The sequence below is a fragment of the Cryptotermes secundus genome, unplaced genomic scaffold (assembly GCF_002891405.2).
Source record: "Cryptotermes secundus unplaced genomic scaffold, Csec_1.0 scaffold575, whole genome shotgun sequence".
NCBI lineage: Eukaryota > Metazoa > Arthropoda > Insecta > Blattodea > Kalotermitidae > Cryptotermes > Cryptotermes secundus.
In genome coordinates, this window is record NW_019731225.1 from 182494 (window position 1) to 203290 (window position 20797).

Here is a 20797-nt window from a genome sequence, read left to right on the forward strand (position 1 = left end):
GAAAATGTGGGAGCCTCGACGTCTCACAACCCTATGGGCCTCCACGGCCTGTTACAGGGATAGCGTTACCTTCGTTTTAATACGCATACATCGTATGGGCGGCTAGGGTTCTCATGGGATCATAAGGGAGTTGGGGAAGGGGGGAGGAGGGGTGGGGGAGGGGGAGTATCATATGAAGCTACTGAGAGCGCCCTTACACAGCCTTCCCCAAGACCCCAATCTCACTGCCACTAGGGCTACTCAAATCATTGTGGGGACCAGCAGTTGATCAACTTTAAAGCCCATAAATCAATTAGGAGTAGTTCCGACCGCTTGTGTTGCGGGCCTGCATCAGCCTCGCACGCAACGAGAGCCATGTAGGTCAACTACTCCGGGTTGCATAGCGGCGAGGGGCACATCTGTTCCGAAACATTTCCAACCTCTTCCTTTAACACTGCAGGTTCTCTCTAGGCGGCGGTCCCTGCATGTGACGTCATGCAGTCCGGTACAAGTCTCCCTCCATCTTCAGGGACGTACAGCAAGCAGCCACATACCCTCTACTCTATATGCTGTTTCCTTTTAAATTCTGAAGAACCTGGCACTTCGTTCCTCCTAAACGTCGGTGTACAACTACCGGACTGTCCGGCGCCACATCCCAAATGACAGTACTCATTACTAAAGTTTATACTCGACACTTTTAGCCTCGAAGAAAACAGTCTTCTGGGATGTGGCGCGGTGTAGATATTTTGTTAACCGACGTTTCGGAGGAAAGCAGCGCCTCCATATTCAGGGTACAAGAAAAAAGAAAATCCGCAAGCGACGAACCAGCGGGACCAGGTGATAAGAGAGTAATTTTTTCTTCTACGTTGAAGATGGAGGCGATAAGTTCCTCCGAAACATCGGTTACACAATATCTACGCGGCGCCACGTCCCAGAAGACTGCTTTCTTCATAGTCACCGCCGTGAAAATCTCAAATTTTACATTTTTGGCCTCGTTTCTTGCCGTAAATATTTACCGATTTCATCTTCTGAAGCCGGGTATTTTCTGAGATATGGCGCCCGCCAGTTTACTGGATAGGTACCAATGTTTCGGAGGAATACGTTGCTGCAATCTTCAGAATATTACAACAAACCTTAAGAGCAGAGAATCTGAGTGTGAGGTGGATTCTTCTGGCACACGTGTACTTTTGTGAGCACGGTGATGAACCTTCGGGCAGTATAAAGAGGCGTGCAATTCCTTGAGGAGTCGCGCGACAATAAGCTCAGTTATTGAAGCGCGAATGTTCAGGCAGTTGGCCACTACAAAGGCTGGTAGCGATACGGGAACAAATGGCTCAGGTGAGTGACGTAGGCGCGAGATACCGTCCGCCCCCAGGGGAACCATGACTGTGCAAACTCCCACCGATTCAAATAAACTAACAATAAGCCAATGCAGAAAACATCTTGGAGGGTAGATCGCACTTTCAGTAGCCAACGTTAACAAACCTTCAGTGAAATCAATAACATATTTATAACTCAATGGAACCGAGTCCTTCTGAGACGCCGCCAGTCGCTCAGCTGCTCAAGAACATCCCAGCATTCTATGGAACCCGAAGGTTCATTACCGTGTTCACAAGAGCCATCCACTGGTCCCTATCCTGAGCCAGATCAATACGGACCCATCCTATCTAAGATTCATTATATTACCCACCCACCTACGTCTTGGTTTTCCTAGTGTTCTTTCGGCTTTCCCGCCTCCTCTCCACCACTCGTGCTGCATTCCCAGTCCCTCTCATCCTCCTTGGTCTGACCATTCTAGTTACATTTTAATGCTGATGGTGACATATCCAGGCATACCCTGTACGCACAGCGTGACGTCTCACCCAGAGCACTCTCCATGTTAAGCCTCGCTCAGGGGCCCAAGACCACTGGGCTTTAGAGTGTTCAATTTCCATTCGTAATAAACATGTCATTTAGTCCGAAGCAAACCAAGCGCCGGTGACATAAAGCTTTCTCCAAGTTCCACCATTTTCCTCTGCCAATCACCATTCCACTATTGCTCTCTTTCTTGATTTCCCCTACTCCCGGTGTGTCGCGACAAGTCCCTACACGGCGCACTCCACCACACCCGGATGTGAGAAATGGGAATTGGCAGGGGAAACCACTTCCATTTCGTCCACCATAAATCCCACCTGGAATTCAACTCAGGCCGCCATAACGAGAATAAAACGATTACTCGCCTCAGTTCCCATTACTCAATACACGTCATCCCCCCCCCCCACACGCAGCACATTATCATATCCTCGAGCTTTTAAGTCTGTCTCTTCGTATTGCTGAAGTACTTGATTCGAATCTCGAGCAAGTCACCGTTTATCCTGATTTGAGATTTTTAGTAAATTCCCTAGGTACGTCCTGAGAAATTCCGGGATTAGGCCCCAACGGACTCCTTCCAAATCCCTTAGAATTCATCCATCATCTGGCCACTGTATACTTACAGCGTCCCAGAACTGCTCGCAAGAAGAAACTCAACTGGAACTTGTCACGGCGGTCCAGCTGACAGCCTACCTTCCTAGGAGCCCAGTCGTCGAACCAACTCAGAATGTAACGGAATACAACAATCGCGGTGCTATATCGATCGGTCGATAACTCCCCGAATCAATATTACATTAAACTAATTTACATGTCGTCAAGGCGACGTATTTTTAAAGCCGTTACGTAACGAGGCTGTACGCTGATTCCACACGAGTGCACAGGCTGGCCGCCATGACACCGCTCTTACGTACCGCGCCGAGAACAAAGAACAAACGACTGCTGCCCGCCATCTTACTTATGTTTGAGGGAAACTTTCAGTCGGCAGACTGTCACCGCGTGATACACGCCGGCATGTGTTTTACACAGGGCAACATATTTTCACACGCTAAAGCAGGAACGGCACAGACAAGAACTGCATGGCCCTGTGCAAGGATGACATGCGGAATCCGAGGGGTCGGTGTTCGAGTCCCGGCAGGGTAAAGAATTGTTTCATCTTCACGTCGTCCAGACCGGCTCTGGGGTCCACCCAGTCTCCTATTCAATGGGTACCAGGGGCTCTTTCCCTGGGGGTAAATTGGCAAGGGTGTGAAGCTGACCACTCACCTCCAGCTAGTGCCGAGGTCAAGAGAATGTGGCTCTATACATCCACTCCACCATACGCCTTCATGACGCAGTATTCAATTAGTTAAGCACAGGGACAACCTTACCTGTTAATAAGTTACGAGATGTATGTACCGCAACAGTTGTTTTTATTGCTAGTGGGGCGGGACTAAGTCCCTTGTACTGCGGCCACTTCTGGCCTATTGTACCAGCCCCAGATGATAGGTGAGGGTGATTGTGGAGCAATTGGTGGCATGAATATTGGCAGGGGAAACCGAAGTACTCGGAGAAAACCTGCCCCAGCGCCACTTTGTCCACGACAAATCCCACTTGACCAGAACCGGGATCGAACCCGGGCCGCCGCGATGGGAAGCCAGCGACTAACCGCTTGAGCTATGGCGCGGCCTTTCACGCTGGTTTCTTGAAGATGGAGGCGACATGTTCCTCCGAAACGTCGGCTGACTTTCAACGGACTACACGGCCTTATATCGCAGAAGACAGAGTGCACAAACTTGTGCTCACATATGACAGCCATATCCGGGGAGGACGGCGTTCCAGTGTGGCCCGACAGCATCAAGAACTGCACTGCAAAACAGCTGGTCATTCATTCCCTCCTCTCTCAATAGGACAAACATGCTGGCCAGATTTCACGTAGCTCTCGGCTTCGGATGTTGAAATCCTAGCAGTTAGGAAACACTCCTTGAGAGTGGCGAGTGTCGTAACCGCAGAAAAGAAACAAATGCATGCCGCAATGCGATCGCAAGCCTACTTAACCACTGGACAGCGGCAGGTGGACAATATGGCGCTAGGCATGCAGCAATCTGGGAGTAACAGACTGTATTTGCAAGCTGAGCTAGGCACCAGTCTCTTTTTCCTCGCGCTCCCACCTGGAGCACAGGGCATCCATGGAACGCTCTCTTCTCCTTCAGTTTCTTAATCCTAAGACAATCGGTAGGACTCCTTGGACGGGGGATCAGCCAGTCGCAAGACCGCTACCTACACAAACACAGAATAAACGGAAACATCCACGCCTTGAGTGGGATTCGAACCTGCTGGACTGGAGGATCTCACAGAGGTAACTGTGAACGGTACGGTTTTCTGGCAGACGTTTACCGACGTTTCGGATGAACACAGCGCCATCACTAGGGATAAAGAAAGCCAAGCAATCGGAAAGCAAGGAGACAAAGGCGAGAGGACATAATGTAGGATAAAGACAAGGAGAGGAGGAGTGGCAAAATAAATTACAGATGGGTCTGCTGCAGTTGCGGAGTGTCCTTGTGGCACAGGACGGCCCGACAGACTCCGTACCAATTGTTATCTGAAGTAAGAACAAAAAAAAAACCCTCATTTCGAAGGTCTAGGAAAGCGTTTCGAGCCTGTAACCTTACGCCACACGTCACTAGCCGCCAAGCTTGGCAACTCATGCCTATCGCGATTGTAGCCACGCGCTTCGCGGCCGTGGCCTATTTATAGACTACACTGACTACGCTACGGGCAGGGCGATAGGGGAATCGGGGTTTGAATCCCGGCACGGACAGATGGTTTTCTCTTCCCCACAGCGTCCAGACTGTTTCCGGCACCCACCCATGTTACGAGGGAGTGGCCCACGCATTTTTGAAGGCGAGTGGTAAGCTCCACGCCCCTGCCCCTTCGCCTCCAGTGAAACATACCTTCCCGTGCCCCAGAGCCGGTCTGGTGGAGATATCTTGCCCCTGCAAAGAATCGAACACTGGATCCTTCAGCCTGTAGCTACCCCGGCGGGTGTTACGTATAGGATCCATCGTGCTTTGTGGGCTGTAATGGGCGAGATAACGGAGCACCCAATTAGCGTCCATTTGCTTGTCTGTCTACCGCTCGACAAGTGGTGGCGGTAGGAGCAATGCAACGAACTACTGAAACCAGGGAGCTGAGTCCTTGGGAAGCTGTGGGCTACTCAAGGCATTCCCCGCCCTTCATGGAACCTCATGGTTCATCGCCGTCTTCACAAGAGCCCGCCACTGCACCCTATCCTCACAAGGTTAATTCAGTACATACCCTCTCATTCAAATTATTTATGATTCCGTTTAATATTATCATCGAGTCTACAAGAAGTCAACTCTACATAAAGCAGAGGGTACTCGACGAGTAGGCAGACCTCCTATGAGGGGGCTGCATTCAGTTGAAGATGATTTTAAGGGATTAAAAAGGAAAAAAGGTAAATCTATCCCTGTAGCAGGCCATGGAGGCCCATAGGATGGTGAGACGTACAGGTTCTCACATTTTCTAGACAGCTGGCTCACAGATGACGGTGAGGCTGTCAGCGTTAAGCGTCGGCTACCTTTTACCCCCCAAAAGAATCCTGGTATTCATTTCTGTTAGAGGCTGAGTGGCCTCAGGGCCATATCTACACTTAGGTCTTGATAGTGGTCTCTTTCCTTCGCATTTCCCCACCATAACTCCCTCCCGTCTCAACCTCCATGATTTTACTCATTCTCAGAGTATTCGGCGATAAGTAGAAATCATGGAGCTCCTTATCATGCAGGCCCCCCCCACTCCGAGTCCTGCTCTCAAACACCCCAGGTCTGTGTCAGTGACCAATGTGAGCAGGACTCATTCAGCACCGTAACTGTTTCGCCGTGTGCACCGAGTTGCAGGTTCTGAGGTTCTGACACCGGTGGTTACATAAGTCTATCTTCTGGGATGCAACGCCGTGTAGGCCGCTGGAAGTCAACCTATGTCTGTCATCTGCTTGAGCCGTTTATTCTTCGATCCTGAAGATGGAGGCGATATGTTCCTCCGAAACGTCGGTTCATTCTCAAAGGACTACACGTTGTTATATCCCGGACGACCGAAATCTCTATATACGGTAAAGCTGTCCCTGTGCTCAGTTAATTCCGTACCACGCCACGAAAACGTAGGGGGGAGTGGACGTACAGCTCCGCCATTCTTCACTTCGACAGTCGATGGAGGTGAACGGCTAACTTCACGCCCCGGCCGATTTACCCCAGGGGAAATCGCCCAGGTGCCCACTGGATAGTAGGCTGGGTGGGCGTCAGAGACCGTCTGGACATTGTGGAGAAGAGAAAAATCTTACCCTTACCGGGATTCGAACCCCGGCCGTCCAGCCCGTAGCCCGTCGCTATACCGACTGAGCTCTCTACACACGAACCAACTGACTCCGTGGCGATGGGCTCATTTTCAGAAGCCGGCAGTCGCTCAGCCGCTCAAGGATTTGCCAACATTGTATGGGACCCGAAGGTTCATTACCGTGTTCACAACAGCCCTCCACTGGTACATATCCTGAGCCAGATCAATCCACTCCATGCCGCCCCATCCTACCTCCCTACATTCCATCGTCCACTCACCTCTGTCTGGGTCTCGGCCTTTTTCCTTCTGGCCCCCTTATCAATATCAAATAAGCATTCAAATATGCTACATGCCCTGCCCATCTCATTGTCCCAGTCTCTATGAACATGAGACATTTTGATTCTAAACAGTTCTTACAATGACACTTTACACTTAATACTACTGCATTCTGGGAGCCTGCCCATCGGCTGGTATTACGAACACACCATAACGTTTCGACATCTGGATCTGTTTCCATCCTCAGGTGAGAAACTACAGTCGACTGGGTCCAATACAGAGATCTACCCTGAACCAATGGAGGACCCAACTAAGTTGGCACAGGTCCCACCTTTCCCCCTGAGGATGGAAACAGACCCAGCTTCCGAAACGTTACGTCACAATGTGCAAAGCCACAGGAATCCACGGGTACTGAACTGCTGACAGATCAGTACACTATACATTTGTGGAAATCAAACGCTATTTCAGCAACAGCCATCTGAAGACCGCACCTTCACCTAAAGAATGCTTAACAATTCGAAAATTGTCCAGAGGTCAACAATTGTGTCGCCTTCTCTCACCTTTGCTTCATTATCTAGCCAACTACATAAAATTTAAAGGGGGGGGTGCACTGGACATAAGATGCGTACTTCAGCTTTTGCTCAAAATATTTTGCGATACGAACACAAACGCGTTAAGTTCTTCATGCAATGTGGATCCCCCTTTGTTCTCCGGGTTTAAAAAAACTTGGGTACATATCGACAAATATTTCTAAAACTCCTCAAAAGGAGCCGGGATAGCGCAGTCGGTACAGCGACTGGCTACGGGATGGACGACCTAGGGGTCGGAATTCGAGTCCCGGTAGAGTCAAGAATTTTCTCTTCTCCACGTCGTCCAGACCGGCTCTGGGGTCCACACAACCGCCTATCCAATGGGTACCGGGGGTAAAGCGGCAGGGGCGTGAAGCTGACCACTCACCTCCAACTACTGCCGAGGTCAAGAGAACGTGGCTCTATACATCCACTCCCCCATACGCCTTCATGGCGCAGTGCACAAATAGTTAGGCACAGCGACAACTTTCCCTCTACCTCAGCACCAAATTTAAACAGAATTCCGTCTAGCAGCGCTGAAACCGCTGCACGCGAAACAGGCGAATGATTTGGGGCGCGTGTTTACCTGCTTCTCCCCGCAAACGCGTAACTAAACTGCGATAAAAGAACACGACGTTTCGGAGGTTGCACACGTATTCTATGGCTCCCCTTTCCAAAGCACCTGTGACGAGTCTTGGCGATCCACTGATCTATACAGACGTTTCGAGACGGCCATACGACTCATCAGTTGTTCGCTAATGCGACTTATAAAGGTTCATGGGAAATTATATTAGCCGACGGAGCAGCTCTGCCGCGAAGCCGGTCTCCAAATCAACCCCCTATTCACAATATGAACAAGGTCCACAGAAAATACATCAGTGCTCTGACCTGCTTTGAAAAGAAACTGGTTAAGTTGCAGAAAACTGAACTTCACGGGGGCGGGATGGGGTAGCGGTAATGCTCGAGGGGGCGCGGGTTCTCGGTTCGATTCTCTGTCTGAGCACCAGTTATCCTGCGTGAAATGTTTCTAAGTTTTCGTTCGTCTGCCTCACTGCTTCCGTCTGAAACCTTTCAAATTCACAGCTCACCAATCGTGCAATCGTTCGCTGCTACAGACAGCGTCCCTGGATGAACTACACATAAGTAAACAGATAAATTCGTAAAAAATGTTTCTTTTGTGCGTTATTTTATGACTGTCAGACTGCAGAGTCGAACTGAGGGTCAGAGATAAATTATAAACTGGAACGAATTTGGAAACAAGTGGTTGCGACCTGGAGGAGCTGAGGAAAACCTCTAAAAGCCGATATCCCAACCGAGATTCGAACCAAACACCTCCCAAATGTAATGTTAACACAAAAACAGGAATCGTCAACAAAAAATTCCGCCAAAGGGCCGTCAACTTTCATAAACACGTGCTAATTTGCAAAGATTACTTTTAATATTATCCTCTCGTTAACATATCGGTCTCTGCAGCAGGCTTTTCACTACGATCTGTTGCCGAAATACTCCACACAAGCCATGCGCTTTCACTACTGTGGTCCCTGCTCCTGCATGAACGCATGCGAGACTTAGCCAAGCAACACAAGGAAGCGCAACTGATTCCAAGCCTAATAGTTCTCACTTAATTTAACACAATACATAACTTAAACTAGTCACTACCAAACACAATACAACCAAACTCACTTAATTTAGAACAATGCATGACTTAAACCAGTCACAAACACAATCCAGCCCAACCAACTTCGTTTAGCCCAACAATGCATGACTTAAACCAGTCACTAACACAATCAAGCCCAACCAACTTCGATTAGCCCAACAATGCATGACTTAACGAGTCACTACCTAACACAATCCAGCCCAACCCACTTAAGTTAGCCCAACAATACATGACTTAAACCAGTCACTAACACAATCCAGCCCAACCCACTTAAGTTAGCCCAACAATACATGACTTAAACCAGTCACTAACACAATCCAGCCCAACCCACTTAAGTTAGCCCAACAATACATGACTTAAACCAGTCACTAACACAATCCAGCCCAACCCACTTAAGTTAGCCCAACAATACATGACTTAAACCAGTCACTAACACAATCCAGCCCAACCCACTTAAGTTAGCCCAACAATACATGACTTAAACCAGTCACTAACACAATCCAGCCCAACCCACTTAAGTTAGCCCAACAATACATGACTTAAACCAGTCACTAACACAATCCAGCCCAACCCACTTAAGTTAGCCCAACAATACATGACTTAAACTAGTCATGTCCTAAAACAATCCAACCAAAATCACTTAATTTATAGACTTTAAAGGACTTTGATGATGGTGTATGTTGTACAGAACTATTAGGTTCGTTTTGGACTTTATCCATCCTCTGGTATATATAAGACAAAAAAACCACAAAGTTTCGGAGACTGGATCTGTCTCCGTCCTCAGGTGGATGGGTCAGGATATACCTACTCAGTTGGGCCCCTTAGATTGCAGTGACTGAGACTAGCTCTTTCTAAGGGNGAGTCACTAACACAATCCAGCCCAACCAACGTCATTTAGCCCAACAATGCATGACTTAACGAGTCACTACCTAACACAATCCAGCCAAAAATGCATAACTTAACGAGTCACTACCTAACACAATTCAGCCCAACAATGCATGACTTAAACCAGTCACTACCTAACACAATCCAGCCCAACCAACTTCATTTAGCCCAACAATGCATGACTTAAACCAGTCACTACTTAACACAATCCAACCAAACACTCAATTTAGCCCAACAATGCATGACTTAAACCAGTCACTAACACAATCCAGCCCAACCAACTTCATTTAGCCCAACAATGCATGACTTAACGAGTCACTACCTAACACAATCCAGCCCAACCAACTTCATTTAGCCCAACAATGCATGACTTAACGAGTCACTACCTAACACAATCCAGCCCAACCAACTTCATTTAGCCCAACAATGCATGACTTAAACCAGTCACTACCTAACACAATCCAACCAACCCCACTTAATTTCACCAATCATTTCTAACCTAACCGATAAAGAACTACCTTAAAGCCAGAACCTAACTGGCCCACCGATACCCAAATTAATAAACTCTTCACAGGCCGTGCACCTGCTTAACGAATGGAACCCCGAGACAAGCAATCCAATCCATACAAGTTACACAAGTCACTTACAGGCAGAGTGTGAACTCTGTTAATGCAACGCTAATTTCATCAGATTTGAATGCATTCTTCTACGCAACCACAAGCTCTGAAAATATGAAATTTGGCACACATGGAGCTAAGGATTATCTTTACAGTAAATTAGTTTGCGCAACATTTTTGACATTTTTTTTCTGAAATTCTACTTTCTTAGAGCACAGATAAAAACATACACGTTATCACACTCTGGTGACATACGCATGCTCGCATATTTAACAGAACACGACACGCCTTCTCATGGCCTATGTACGTGTTTCTGCTGGATTACGGACGACACACGTGGCACAGTGTTGTCACGCGATTCGTCCCTAAGAAGACGTGAATTTAAGCATAGAACCATGTGGTGTGCAGAGCTTGTGTTTACTGATGAAACCGACGTTGCGTAAAAGGAGCGGGGAATCACCCTTACCTTCCAGCTTCATGCCGACCTCGAGACACTTCTGGAACCGGCAGTAGGGGCACCTCTTCCTCTGGGTCTTGTCTATGTGACAGCTTCTGTCGGCCACGCACGTGTACACCTTCTTGTTCTGCACGGTCCTCTTGAAGAAGCCCTTGCACGACTCGCAGGTGAGGAGCCCGTAATGGTAGCCCGACACCTTGTCGCCGCACACCGGACACAGCTCCTCGATGCCTTCCTTCGTGTCGGGCAGATCTGCGGGGGTCCCCGTCATGCCCGCCGCCACAGGATGCTGCGGGGACGGTTGGTAACTACCGGCTGCCACGTCCATCCCAGGCACCGCGGCGCCCCCTGCCGGGAACAGATACGAAGTGTCCAGGTTACCCATCATATGTTGCTGCTGTTGTGGGGGAGGGTGGGGGTGGTGATGGTGCTGGTGCGGGTGCGGGTGGTGTTGCTGCGGCTGCATGCCACCCCCCATGGAGTACTGTCCCAGCGGGGGAGAGCCATACAATGGGGGCGGCATCGGATTGTTATTGTGGGGACTGGCACTGGAAGTCATTGTTGCTACACCACCATTGCTACCGTTGCTACCGTTGGGGCTCAGACTAAATGGAGACATATTGAGCGAAAGAAGGGCTGGATGAGGATCCATTTCCAATAACATAGTCTGCAGGGCGTTATGTGAGTAAACACAGCACTTAGGTCGTCAGCATAGCCGCACAGGCAGGGAACGAAGTGAGACGTCTACACGCCGATCAAGCAACAGTCCACTAACTGCACTATTCCACTAATAAATATAAGTATCGCCCCGAAAAAGGGAAAACAGTTGCGTAATCACAGATCCCGGGGAAGAGCACACATCTGACTGCAGTAAGGTTCACTTTCACTGTTATCCTCTACTCCATCCCCTGTTAAGGGGACGGATAAACCTCACAAGTGACAGAAACCCCGACAGCACGTGGTGATCCGCCGTGTTTCTCCGAAGATGATGCTTAGGTTCTGAGCGAGACAACCTAAACGATATCTGTGAATCCATGTAAAGGAACATGAGTCGGTTGGATTCACATTAAAACCAGACACAGCCGCACACCGCGATGTATGTCACAATCACTGCACGCGGCTGCACACCTGTCGGCCGCCAGCAGAACACTACTCCGACGTCAGACCAGCTCGATTACTCAGGGCCGAGCTGGTGCCCTTTTTTTTTCTTGCTACTATTATTTGTGAGTGACGTAACCGCAACGCCGAGACCTGGCCACACGACAGCAGAGCGACGTTGTTACGGCTTCGTGTCCACACGAGAAACTGACGAGGTCGTGACGGAGGGCTGAGGTGTAACCCCAGAGCAGCAGATGAGGAATGAGAAGCCAGTGTAGTCCAGCCAGCGGTGGTGGTGATACAACGTATTACAGAGCCATGTAATAGTGAAAGTGACTGCTTGCTTGTGACCCACTTACGGGCCTATGTTAGTGTTGTTGTACATAGCGAGAGTGGAGAGTGGGGAGTGGGGGTGAGACAAAAAAGAGGTGGGGAGTGTCCCACTGACCTACTTACTACAATCCCCGCTGCAGAGGTGGCGCTGGGTCGGGTTCCTCCGCAACTACGATCGCCCCCTCCAACCGCCCAACGCGAAGCTGCTCCTATCAATACGAGACCCTGTCGAGATGTCCGTCCATTCATCAGTGCCGCCGCGCGAAGTTGCTGTGTCCCAACAGACGCATCGCGAACTCTGTGACATGATGCCTCCGTGTCCACGGAGATACCGGCAACACATTACTCTACCAGACTAAACGGCGTCACATCTCCGTACCCTGGGAACCACACACAGCTCAGTCGGTACAGCGACTGGCTGAACGACCGAGAGGTCGGAGTTCGAGTCCCGATGAGGGCAAGAATTTTCTCTTCTCCACGTCTTCCAGACCGGCTCCGGGGTCCACCTAACCTCCTACTCAGGGCCGCGCCATAGCTCAAGCGGTTAGCCGCTGGCTTCCCACCGCGGCGGCCCGGGTTTGATCCCGGGTCTGGTCAAGTGGGATTTGTGGTGAACAAAGTGGCGCTGGGGCAGGTTTTCTCCGAGTACTTCGGTTTCCCCTGCCAATCTTCATTCCACCAATTGCTCCACAATCACCCTCACGTATCATCTGGGGCTGGTACAATAGGCCAGAAGTGGCCGCAGTACAAGGGACTTAGTCCCACCCCACTAGCCATAAAAAACTCCTACCCAATGGGTACCGGGGGCTCTTTCCCTGGGTGTAAAGACGCAGGGGCTTGAAGTTGACCACTATCCTCCATGTAGCGCCGAGTTCGAGAAAACGTGGGTCTATACATCCACTCCCCCATACGCCTTCATGGTGTAGTGCTTAATTAGTTAAGCACAGGGGCAACTTCACTTAATTTTTTTACCAGACAGCCTATGTGGTGCAAACAGGGCAGCCGACAGAAACGTCACGTGTTCAAAACGCCGAGACAGAAGACTGAACTCTGCGACGGGTTGCGGTTTTCCTCAGTACCTCAATTTATGGCACGAGCGTTTCCTTTCGAAGTTCTTCCCATTTCAGTACTCACTAGCGACCCCAGCGACGCCACCACTGGACGCCATGCTGTACGCTGTGAGCTGCTCGACGCCCCCCCCCCACTCGTTTCGTGGGCTATTCAATGACGCTGTATGAACAATGCAGATTATTCTGCTTTTATTGCATAGAGGTAAGGTCAGGTCAGGTAAAGGTGTCCCTGTGCTCATGAAGGCGTATGGGGTTGCGGATGTATAGATCCACATTTTCTGTCCTCGGCACTGGCTGGAGGTGAGTGGTGAGCTTCACGCCCCGGCCCCGTGGACAGAGCCCATTGAATAGGAGGTTGAGTCTGGAAGACGTGGAGAAGACCCTACCGCGACTCAAACTCCGACCCCTTCGTCGTTCAGCCCGTATCCAGTGGCTACAGCGACTGAGCTATCCCGGCTCGTGAATCGGAAGGAATATGAAAGGAGCCGGTACAGACTTACATTCCGCCCACCTGGACAGATACACGATCCAAGGACCTTCCAAGTCCTCACTAATGAGGAGCTGCTTTCGCGGATCATTTAACGACGCTTTACCAAATACATGAATGAGGAGGAGACTCGTAACTCGCAGCATGCACCAGACATAATTAAGAACATCAATTGCGTCAAGTGGGTGGAGCATGTAGCACGGATGGGAGACACAGGAAACGCGTACGGAGTTTTGGTCGGAAAATAATCAGAAAACTTTGCCGTTGGTGTGTTGTTCCAGTTACCTAGACTATACGGCGCCAAATGGTAGGGCATATGGATGGTTGGGAACGGTTTCAGAAGGAATCGGTCGTGGCCTACTCGAGGTACCATCCCGGGGTCTACCTGGAAAGGGTGAAGCAAAACCACAATGAGGACAGATGGACAGAGCACGTCCCAAGTGCGGATGCTGACCGTTACCGCTGTGCCAGCCTCCAAAACTGTGATGAGGCTGTGCCTCTGTGCCGCAAACACCTCAAGATACTGGAAGCCGAGCCGCGATGACAGGGCCCCTAACCTCGGCAATAAAAATGGGGCACAAATACAACGCTCAAGCAGGAGAAAGCTCCTGGCTTCTGCATTTACAGCGGTATCAGTCCCCTTCGCACCAATAAAGCGCCCCTCCAAACATTAAAACGAGAGAGTTCGGTTATGACCCCCAAAATTTTATTGCTCCCCAACCCCACTGGGCTCCTTCATTCTACGCCCATTATACCAGTACATACTTGTTCATACGGAACCGACAAAAGCTCACAGAATCTGTGTCAACGATTTCCCTTTCCACACTCAATGGATAATTTTCCTATATTAGTTGAGGGGCTGTTTGTGAGGGGAGGATTCCAGAGAGTTTGCCTCCTCGGTAGCGACTGGTTATCGGAGTCTCGGGAGGAGCTCGACTTCTCTCTTCGCCGCGTCCTCCACACCGGCTCTGGGGTTCACTCAACCTCCTATACAACGGATACAGGAGCTCTTTCCCGGGGATAAAGCGACCGAGGTCAAGAATACGTGGGTCTATACATGCACTGCTCCATACGCCCTCATGACGCAGTGCTTAATTAGTTAAGCACGGGGATAACTTTGCTTTTCACGCATACCCCTACAAACTTAACCTCTATGACAGTGGTTCCCAAGCTGGGGGAGTGTGCCCCACTGGTGCGGGGGGAGGTGAGTTCATGAGAAAGTCTCAATTCTTAATGCAAATTCAGCTGACACCCGTCACAAGTCTCGGTCCCGAGACTGCAAATCACATTTCAGCATTTGCTGGCATCACTCGTCGCCAAGTGAGTACACCCAAGCATTTCGTTTTAAAGTTTCCAACTCTCTGTCCGTAGTTTTGCTACGGTACCAGTTACGGGTTAACAGTCCATAAACAACATGTAATCAAGAAAACAGTCTTTTGGGATGTTGCGCCGTGTAGATATTGTGTTAGCCGACGTTTCGGAGGAACGTATCGCCTCCATCTTCAGGGTAGAAGAAAAATAAGAAAATCCGCATGCGAAGAACCAGCGTGAGCAGGTGCTAACACTTGTTCGCTTGCGAATTTTCTTATTTTTCTTCTACCCTGACGATGGAGGCGATACGTTCCTCCGAAACGCCGGTTAACACCACATCTACACGGTGCCACATCCCAGAAGGCTGCTTTCTTCATAGTCACCGCCGTGAAAACCTCAAATCTTACAAAATATGTAACCAAGATTACAACGGATTACATTCATTTCAATAAAATAAATAACTGGGGTGTCTGGTGAAAACCGACAGCTACAGGAAGAGACCTGACTTAGCTGGAGAGGTTATACATGCTGACGCGCACTGCCAAAGTTCCAGCACCGCTATTCGCGTTGCACGGCGACACAAACTGTTCTACATACTCCGCTAGACTGAACAGTCACTTACTGCCGATATAAATCCATTTTGTCACAACGATAACAACTTTAAGAAGTCGAATTCGCCATCAGAAATAAGTTACACTGAAAACCCGAACAGATTAAAAACGAAATTAATTTCACGTTTTACCAGTGACGGTCTTGTAATATTGCGATGATATTCACATTACAGAGAGTGAAAACGTCATTTTCTTGTCATATCACACACCTCCTCCTCCTCATTTCGAATACTAATCAATTTTAAGAAGCAGACGATACCGCAGAACCGGAATTTACTTAAACATCGAATGTTGTTCTGAAAACATGAAATGGAAAAACTAACTAATGCTGGAACTCAATTCGGGTTTTAACAGTAACCAACACTGTTGCAGTTCCGTCTCATTCCTCACCTCGGCAATGTTTCGACCTGAACAGACAGACGGTAAGGTAAAAAGAAGTAAAGCTGTCACTGTGCTTAACTAATTAAGCACTACGCCATGGAGACGTATGGGGGAGTGGACGTATAGATCCACATTTTCTTGTCCTAAGCACTAGTTAAAAGGTTAGTGGTCAGCTTCACGCCCTTGCCGCATTAATCCCGGGGGAAAGAGTCCCCAGTACCCACTGGATAGGAGGTTGGGTGGACTCCAGAACCAGTCTAGATGACGAGGAGATGAGAAAATTCTTCACCCTACCGGGACTCGAACTCCGACCCCTCTGTCGTCCAGCCCATAGCCAGTCACTATACCGACTGAGCTACCACGGCTCCTAGATATGGGCGATAATTAGATTTGGGGAGGGAGGGGGAACAAATATTCTTTCCCCCTTTGGCGACACAGCCCCAATTTGGGTCTTGCCCCACCTTCATAAAACCCTCCGTTTCACACACATTCGGTAGGACTCCTTGGGCGGGTGATCAGCTCGTCGCAAGGCCTACCTGTACACAAACACAGAAGAAAGCACATACACAAACACTGAACATCAATGCCCTAAGTGGGATTCGAACCCAGATCCCGGCTTCCGAGCGAGCTACGAAGTACACGCCTTAGACCGCTCGGCTACCGTGACCGGCTAAGCCTGCATACACGCCCGAACCAAGTTAAATTATCCTGATAAGTGTCAATGCAAACATCATTCTAAATTTCAGATTCACCCCAAAGCTGATGGTGGTGGGATGAGCAACCTGGGGCTCGCGACATATTCGGCCCGACTCATGGAAACCCTCGCGTAAGCAATCTCTCGCATACCCTGCAGGCAGTGGGTAAGTAACGAAGTGGGGACAAGTTTGGGATGAACTGTATCCGGCCTACACAGCGTCGAATGGCAGGCCATGGAACGAATTGGAAAGCATTCGGAAGGACACGTTAATGGCCTAACCTAGGTAATTATTGACAGACTTGTGTAGAGAGACCGAGGAAAACCATGAAAATCCTCAGTCAGGGCAGTGCCGGCCGAAATTCGAACCGAGCGGTACCGGAATACGAGCCATGATTGTTACTATTAGACCAATCCCTTCGGTCGTATGAAAATGGAGGTATAACTCCACACATTCTTAACCTCAGCAACAGGTTAAAGAGAGCGGTCAGCTTCATGCTCCGGCGGGTTTATCCCTGGGGAAAGACGGCCTGCCACCCATCGGATGCTGGGTGGGTCCCAGAGCAGACCTGGAGAAGGGAAAAGTCTGTGTGTCCGAATATCGAACCCCAACCCCTTGGTCGTCAGCCTAATCATTATACTAAGCTACACGAATCTCATTAACGGGGCCGAAACTGTTTAAATATTCCTCGAACCTTACGAAAAATATCTGACGGCCCCTGATATTGGAAGTTTCATGTCCGATGGAGTAATAAAGGGGGAAATTGGGGGGGGGGGAGAGAGAGAAAAAAAAACAAAAGGGAACATCGAGCGAAGAACCCTTGAGCTGACGGGAAATAAAAGAGAAAGTGCCCTGTAAGCAACGAGTCCATTTTTTCTAGACGGTGAAGCGATCTTACCTTCCCCGACCGCCTCTTCACATGACATAAAAAAGCACGCAGGACTTCAGGGGCATCACGTTCGGAAGTGAAACCAACATGGCCGGTAAAGCAGCATCCTGCCATGTTGGTGGCAAACTGTTCGGGGAAACAGGTTCCTACGTTGCTAAGTGTGTACATGACTACACGGTGTCACATCTCAGAAAACACAATTTCCTATAGTTACGGCTGTAAGAAGCTGACAACTCACAACTGGAATTTGCTAGCTCCTTCCTTCAAGCGTTCTTGCTTGGCTTACTCTTCAGTCCTGAAGATGAAGTCAGCATGTTCCTCCGAAACGTCTGTTAACTCTGAACGCACTATATGGCGTTATATCCCAGAAGACAAAACTCTTCCCGCCAAGATAATATAAAGTCTATTGTGAAGCAGGGCACGCGGTAGCGTAGTTGGTTGAGTGACTGTGCTAGAAACCACAATGCCGCGGGTTCGATTCCCGATGAGGTCACTGGATTTTTCAATTTACCTAATCCATCCAGCCGCACTATGGCTCTGGGGTCGACTCAGCCTCTAACAGAAATGAGTACCAGGATTCTTCATGGGGGTAAAGGGGGCCGACGAGTAAGGCTAACTTCACCGTCATCTGTGAACCGAATGTCTAGAAAATGTGGGGGCCTCGACGTCTCACAACGCTATGGGCCTCCACGGCCTGTTACAGAGACAGCTTTATCTTTCTACCTATCCTGAAGCACACGTCTGTAAATGAATACAATTATGATGGTAGCTTGATGACGTCATAAGCGTGAGGAGGACAATTTCGAGAAGTACATTACTCTCAAGTTCCAATCGAGCGTCGTGGTCAACTGGTCAAGACACCGGCTTCGTAGTCTGGAGGTCGCGGGTTGAGGTTCCGGTATACGCTATGCCAGATTCTCCAGTTTCTTGTCTCTCAAAGCGAGACAGCAATTCAAACGGGCTACAACCGCATCCTTTCCAATCCACTACTCACGGATCATCTAATATTCGATGCTACAGATCTAGCGTCGATGAACAAGGCAAAGGTAAAGCTATCCCTGTACCAGGCTCACAGGCTGTCAGCCTTACGCGCCTGTCGCGTTTCTTGGTACTCATTTCTGTTAGAGGCTGAGTCGACCCCAGGGCCACAGTACGGCTGCGTGGCTTAGGTCAATCATAACAGAAAATTATCTTGCACTATCTTCGGAAGGGCCTGACAGCTCAGCAGGATACGGCCTAGCCGACTGAAGAATCTGGGTTTCGTTTTCGGCAGAGGAAACACGTCCTGGAAGTGCCTGGGGCTCAACCTGGGTAGGCAAGGGTAAAAGCGACCGTGGTGTGAAGCTGACCACTCACTTCCATCTGGTTCCGAACTTAGATATAAGTGGAGTTATGCCTCCGATACCCATAACGCCTTCACCGCGCGGTGCTTAGCTACCCATATGGACAATGCAGCAACAACACTCCAGGCGGCGGACGCCTGAACTGCTCGTGGTTCTGGTTTCGGAAGAGCCACGCCGTGTCAGTCGGTATGTGTCGCTTATCAAATGACAGGGGAAACAAACGGTGAGATAACGCGCTTTGTGAAAGTGGGCTCTTTGTTATCAGACACTCGGCCGATTTCAACAGCCAGTGACTGTTCACCAGATGGTACTCTGCCCGCGCCGGGTCGTGGATCGTGTCCGCCTCATTGCAGTGCTTATGACTTGAAACGGGGAGGTTATGTACACGGTTTAGGGCACACAGACTCTCAAGCAGTAGCAGCCTACAATGGCCTCGGTTCTAAAGGGAAACCATGTTTTCGGACCTGACGACCTGCGGTCCGACAGAATTTCACACACATGTGGGAGTAGCATACTACGGCGTGGTCGCACTTTATAAAAAGCTCCGAGGCTTTAGTCCGCATGCGAATTACACCGACCGGGCGACCGCCGCTTATTGGAAGGATTACACTGGACTCAAGTTATCAATGAATCATGTAACGGGCGAAATGTTTATGTCACCATTTGGGGGGGGGGCTGCATGTGAAACAAGCAGTGCGACATCTGAATGATACGGTATATAAAACTTAAGTTCGTACCTCACAGGAAACACTCCGTCTCCATAGCAACGCCAAACCGGTTAATGCTGCTTAGGGAAACAATCGCTGTTTACTGTGAGAACCATACGGAACACATAAATACACTGCGTCGGTAGAATTCTGAATTCTTGTGTGTTAAGGCATGTGTTATTTATACCAATATACCAATATTCTTTAAAGGGTGAACGTATTTACCGTTGTCAAAATATGAAAATAATAACAAAGTTATCAATCTGTTTCACAGCCAGGGCCTACTGTGACCGACGTCCTTAGATGTGACACACTTTGCGACAAAGCCGTGCAACTTGCGCGAAGTACAGCTTTGGACAAAAGGAAAGTGAAACCCACTTGCACTCTCGTTACTCTGCCAACAATGACGCATTACGATAGGGCCCGCAAGCCAGCGAAGCGTTGCGCAATATGCGCTGACACAATTCCCAAGCCCACTCGCGATATACACCATGCGCCCGGCAGCCATCTTGTCATAATTGTTACGAACGAGTTCAAGAGCACTGGGTTTGTGTGTCAGGCGGCTTGGATCGCGCTGCCTGCTCACCACAGGCCATTATCAATTGTTTGGGCTTCGGCCGGTTGTTCGCGTTGCAGTTACCTGTAATCACACTAAGTGGACGAACTAGGCTACGGGTTGAACAACAGGAGAACTGCGCTTCGATTCCCGGCACAGGCAGAGACTTCTCTTTTTTCACACGGTCCATACCGGCTCTGGGGCCCAACCAGCCTCTTACCTACACCGTCGGTACAGCGGCCGGAGTCTGAGGAAGCTATTTCAGGATGAGTGGAGATAAACCTCCATTCCTTTTGGGGCGCTGTCAGTAGCTTATCTATACAGCATCAGATGGCAAGGTAACTGTTGAACAGAGAAGGTACCCTTCTCAAATACTGGGCAAGCGCGTTACCAAGGGAGAACGCTGGGTCCACAGCATATACACCTGGTGACCCGCAGTGTAGGGTGTTAGGTCGGGCCATACCTGGAGCAGCTCGGATCTTCCGAGAAGCATGTCAAGGTAAGATGCATTTCCGGGCAGCGCTACGTTCAACTGGCCGTGACCAATTTCATGCGACTTATCCCATTCCGGCGACTTCTCAGCGGTCGACTCAAACCTCCATTTTCATTGTATTTCGGCTCCAATCTTAATAATTTCACTGCCGGAACTACGCGCTCCTTGCCTCGCATATGATGACTTCCTCTCTCAAATACGAATTA

The 20797-nt window shown here is 49.4% G+C and overlaps 1 protein-coding gene across 3 annotated transcripts in view; it reads right to left on the reverse strand.

The window, feature by feature from the left end:
• LOC111866552 (nuclear hormone receptor FTZ-F1) overlaps positions 1–20797 on the reverse strand; it is a 180970-nt gene that overhangs the window by 92709 nt on the left and 67464 nt on the right. For 2 of the 3 annotated variants that reach the window (XM_023855610.2, XM_023855609.2), the window contains one exon: positions 10627–10965. In XM_023855610.2, coding sequence (XP_023711378.1) covers positions 10627–10965 — 339 coding nt within the window. Of the gene's footprint in view, positions 1–10626; positions 12058–20797 lie in introns of those variants that run through there. The other variant, XM_023855608.2, reaches the window with a different exon arrangement.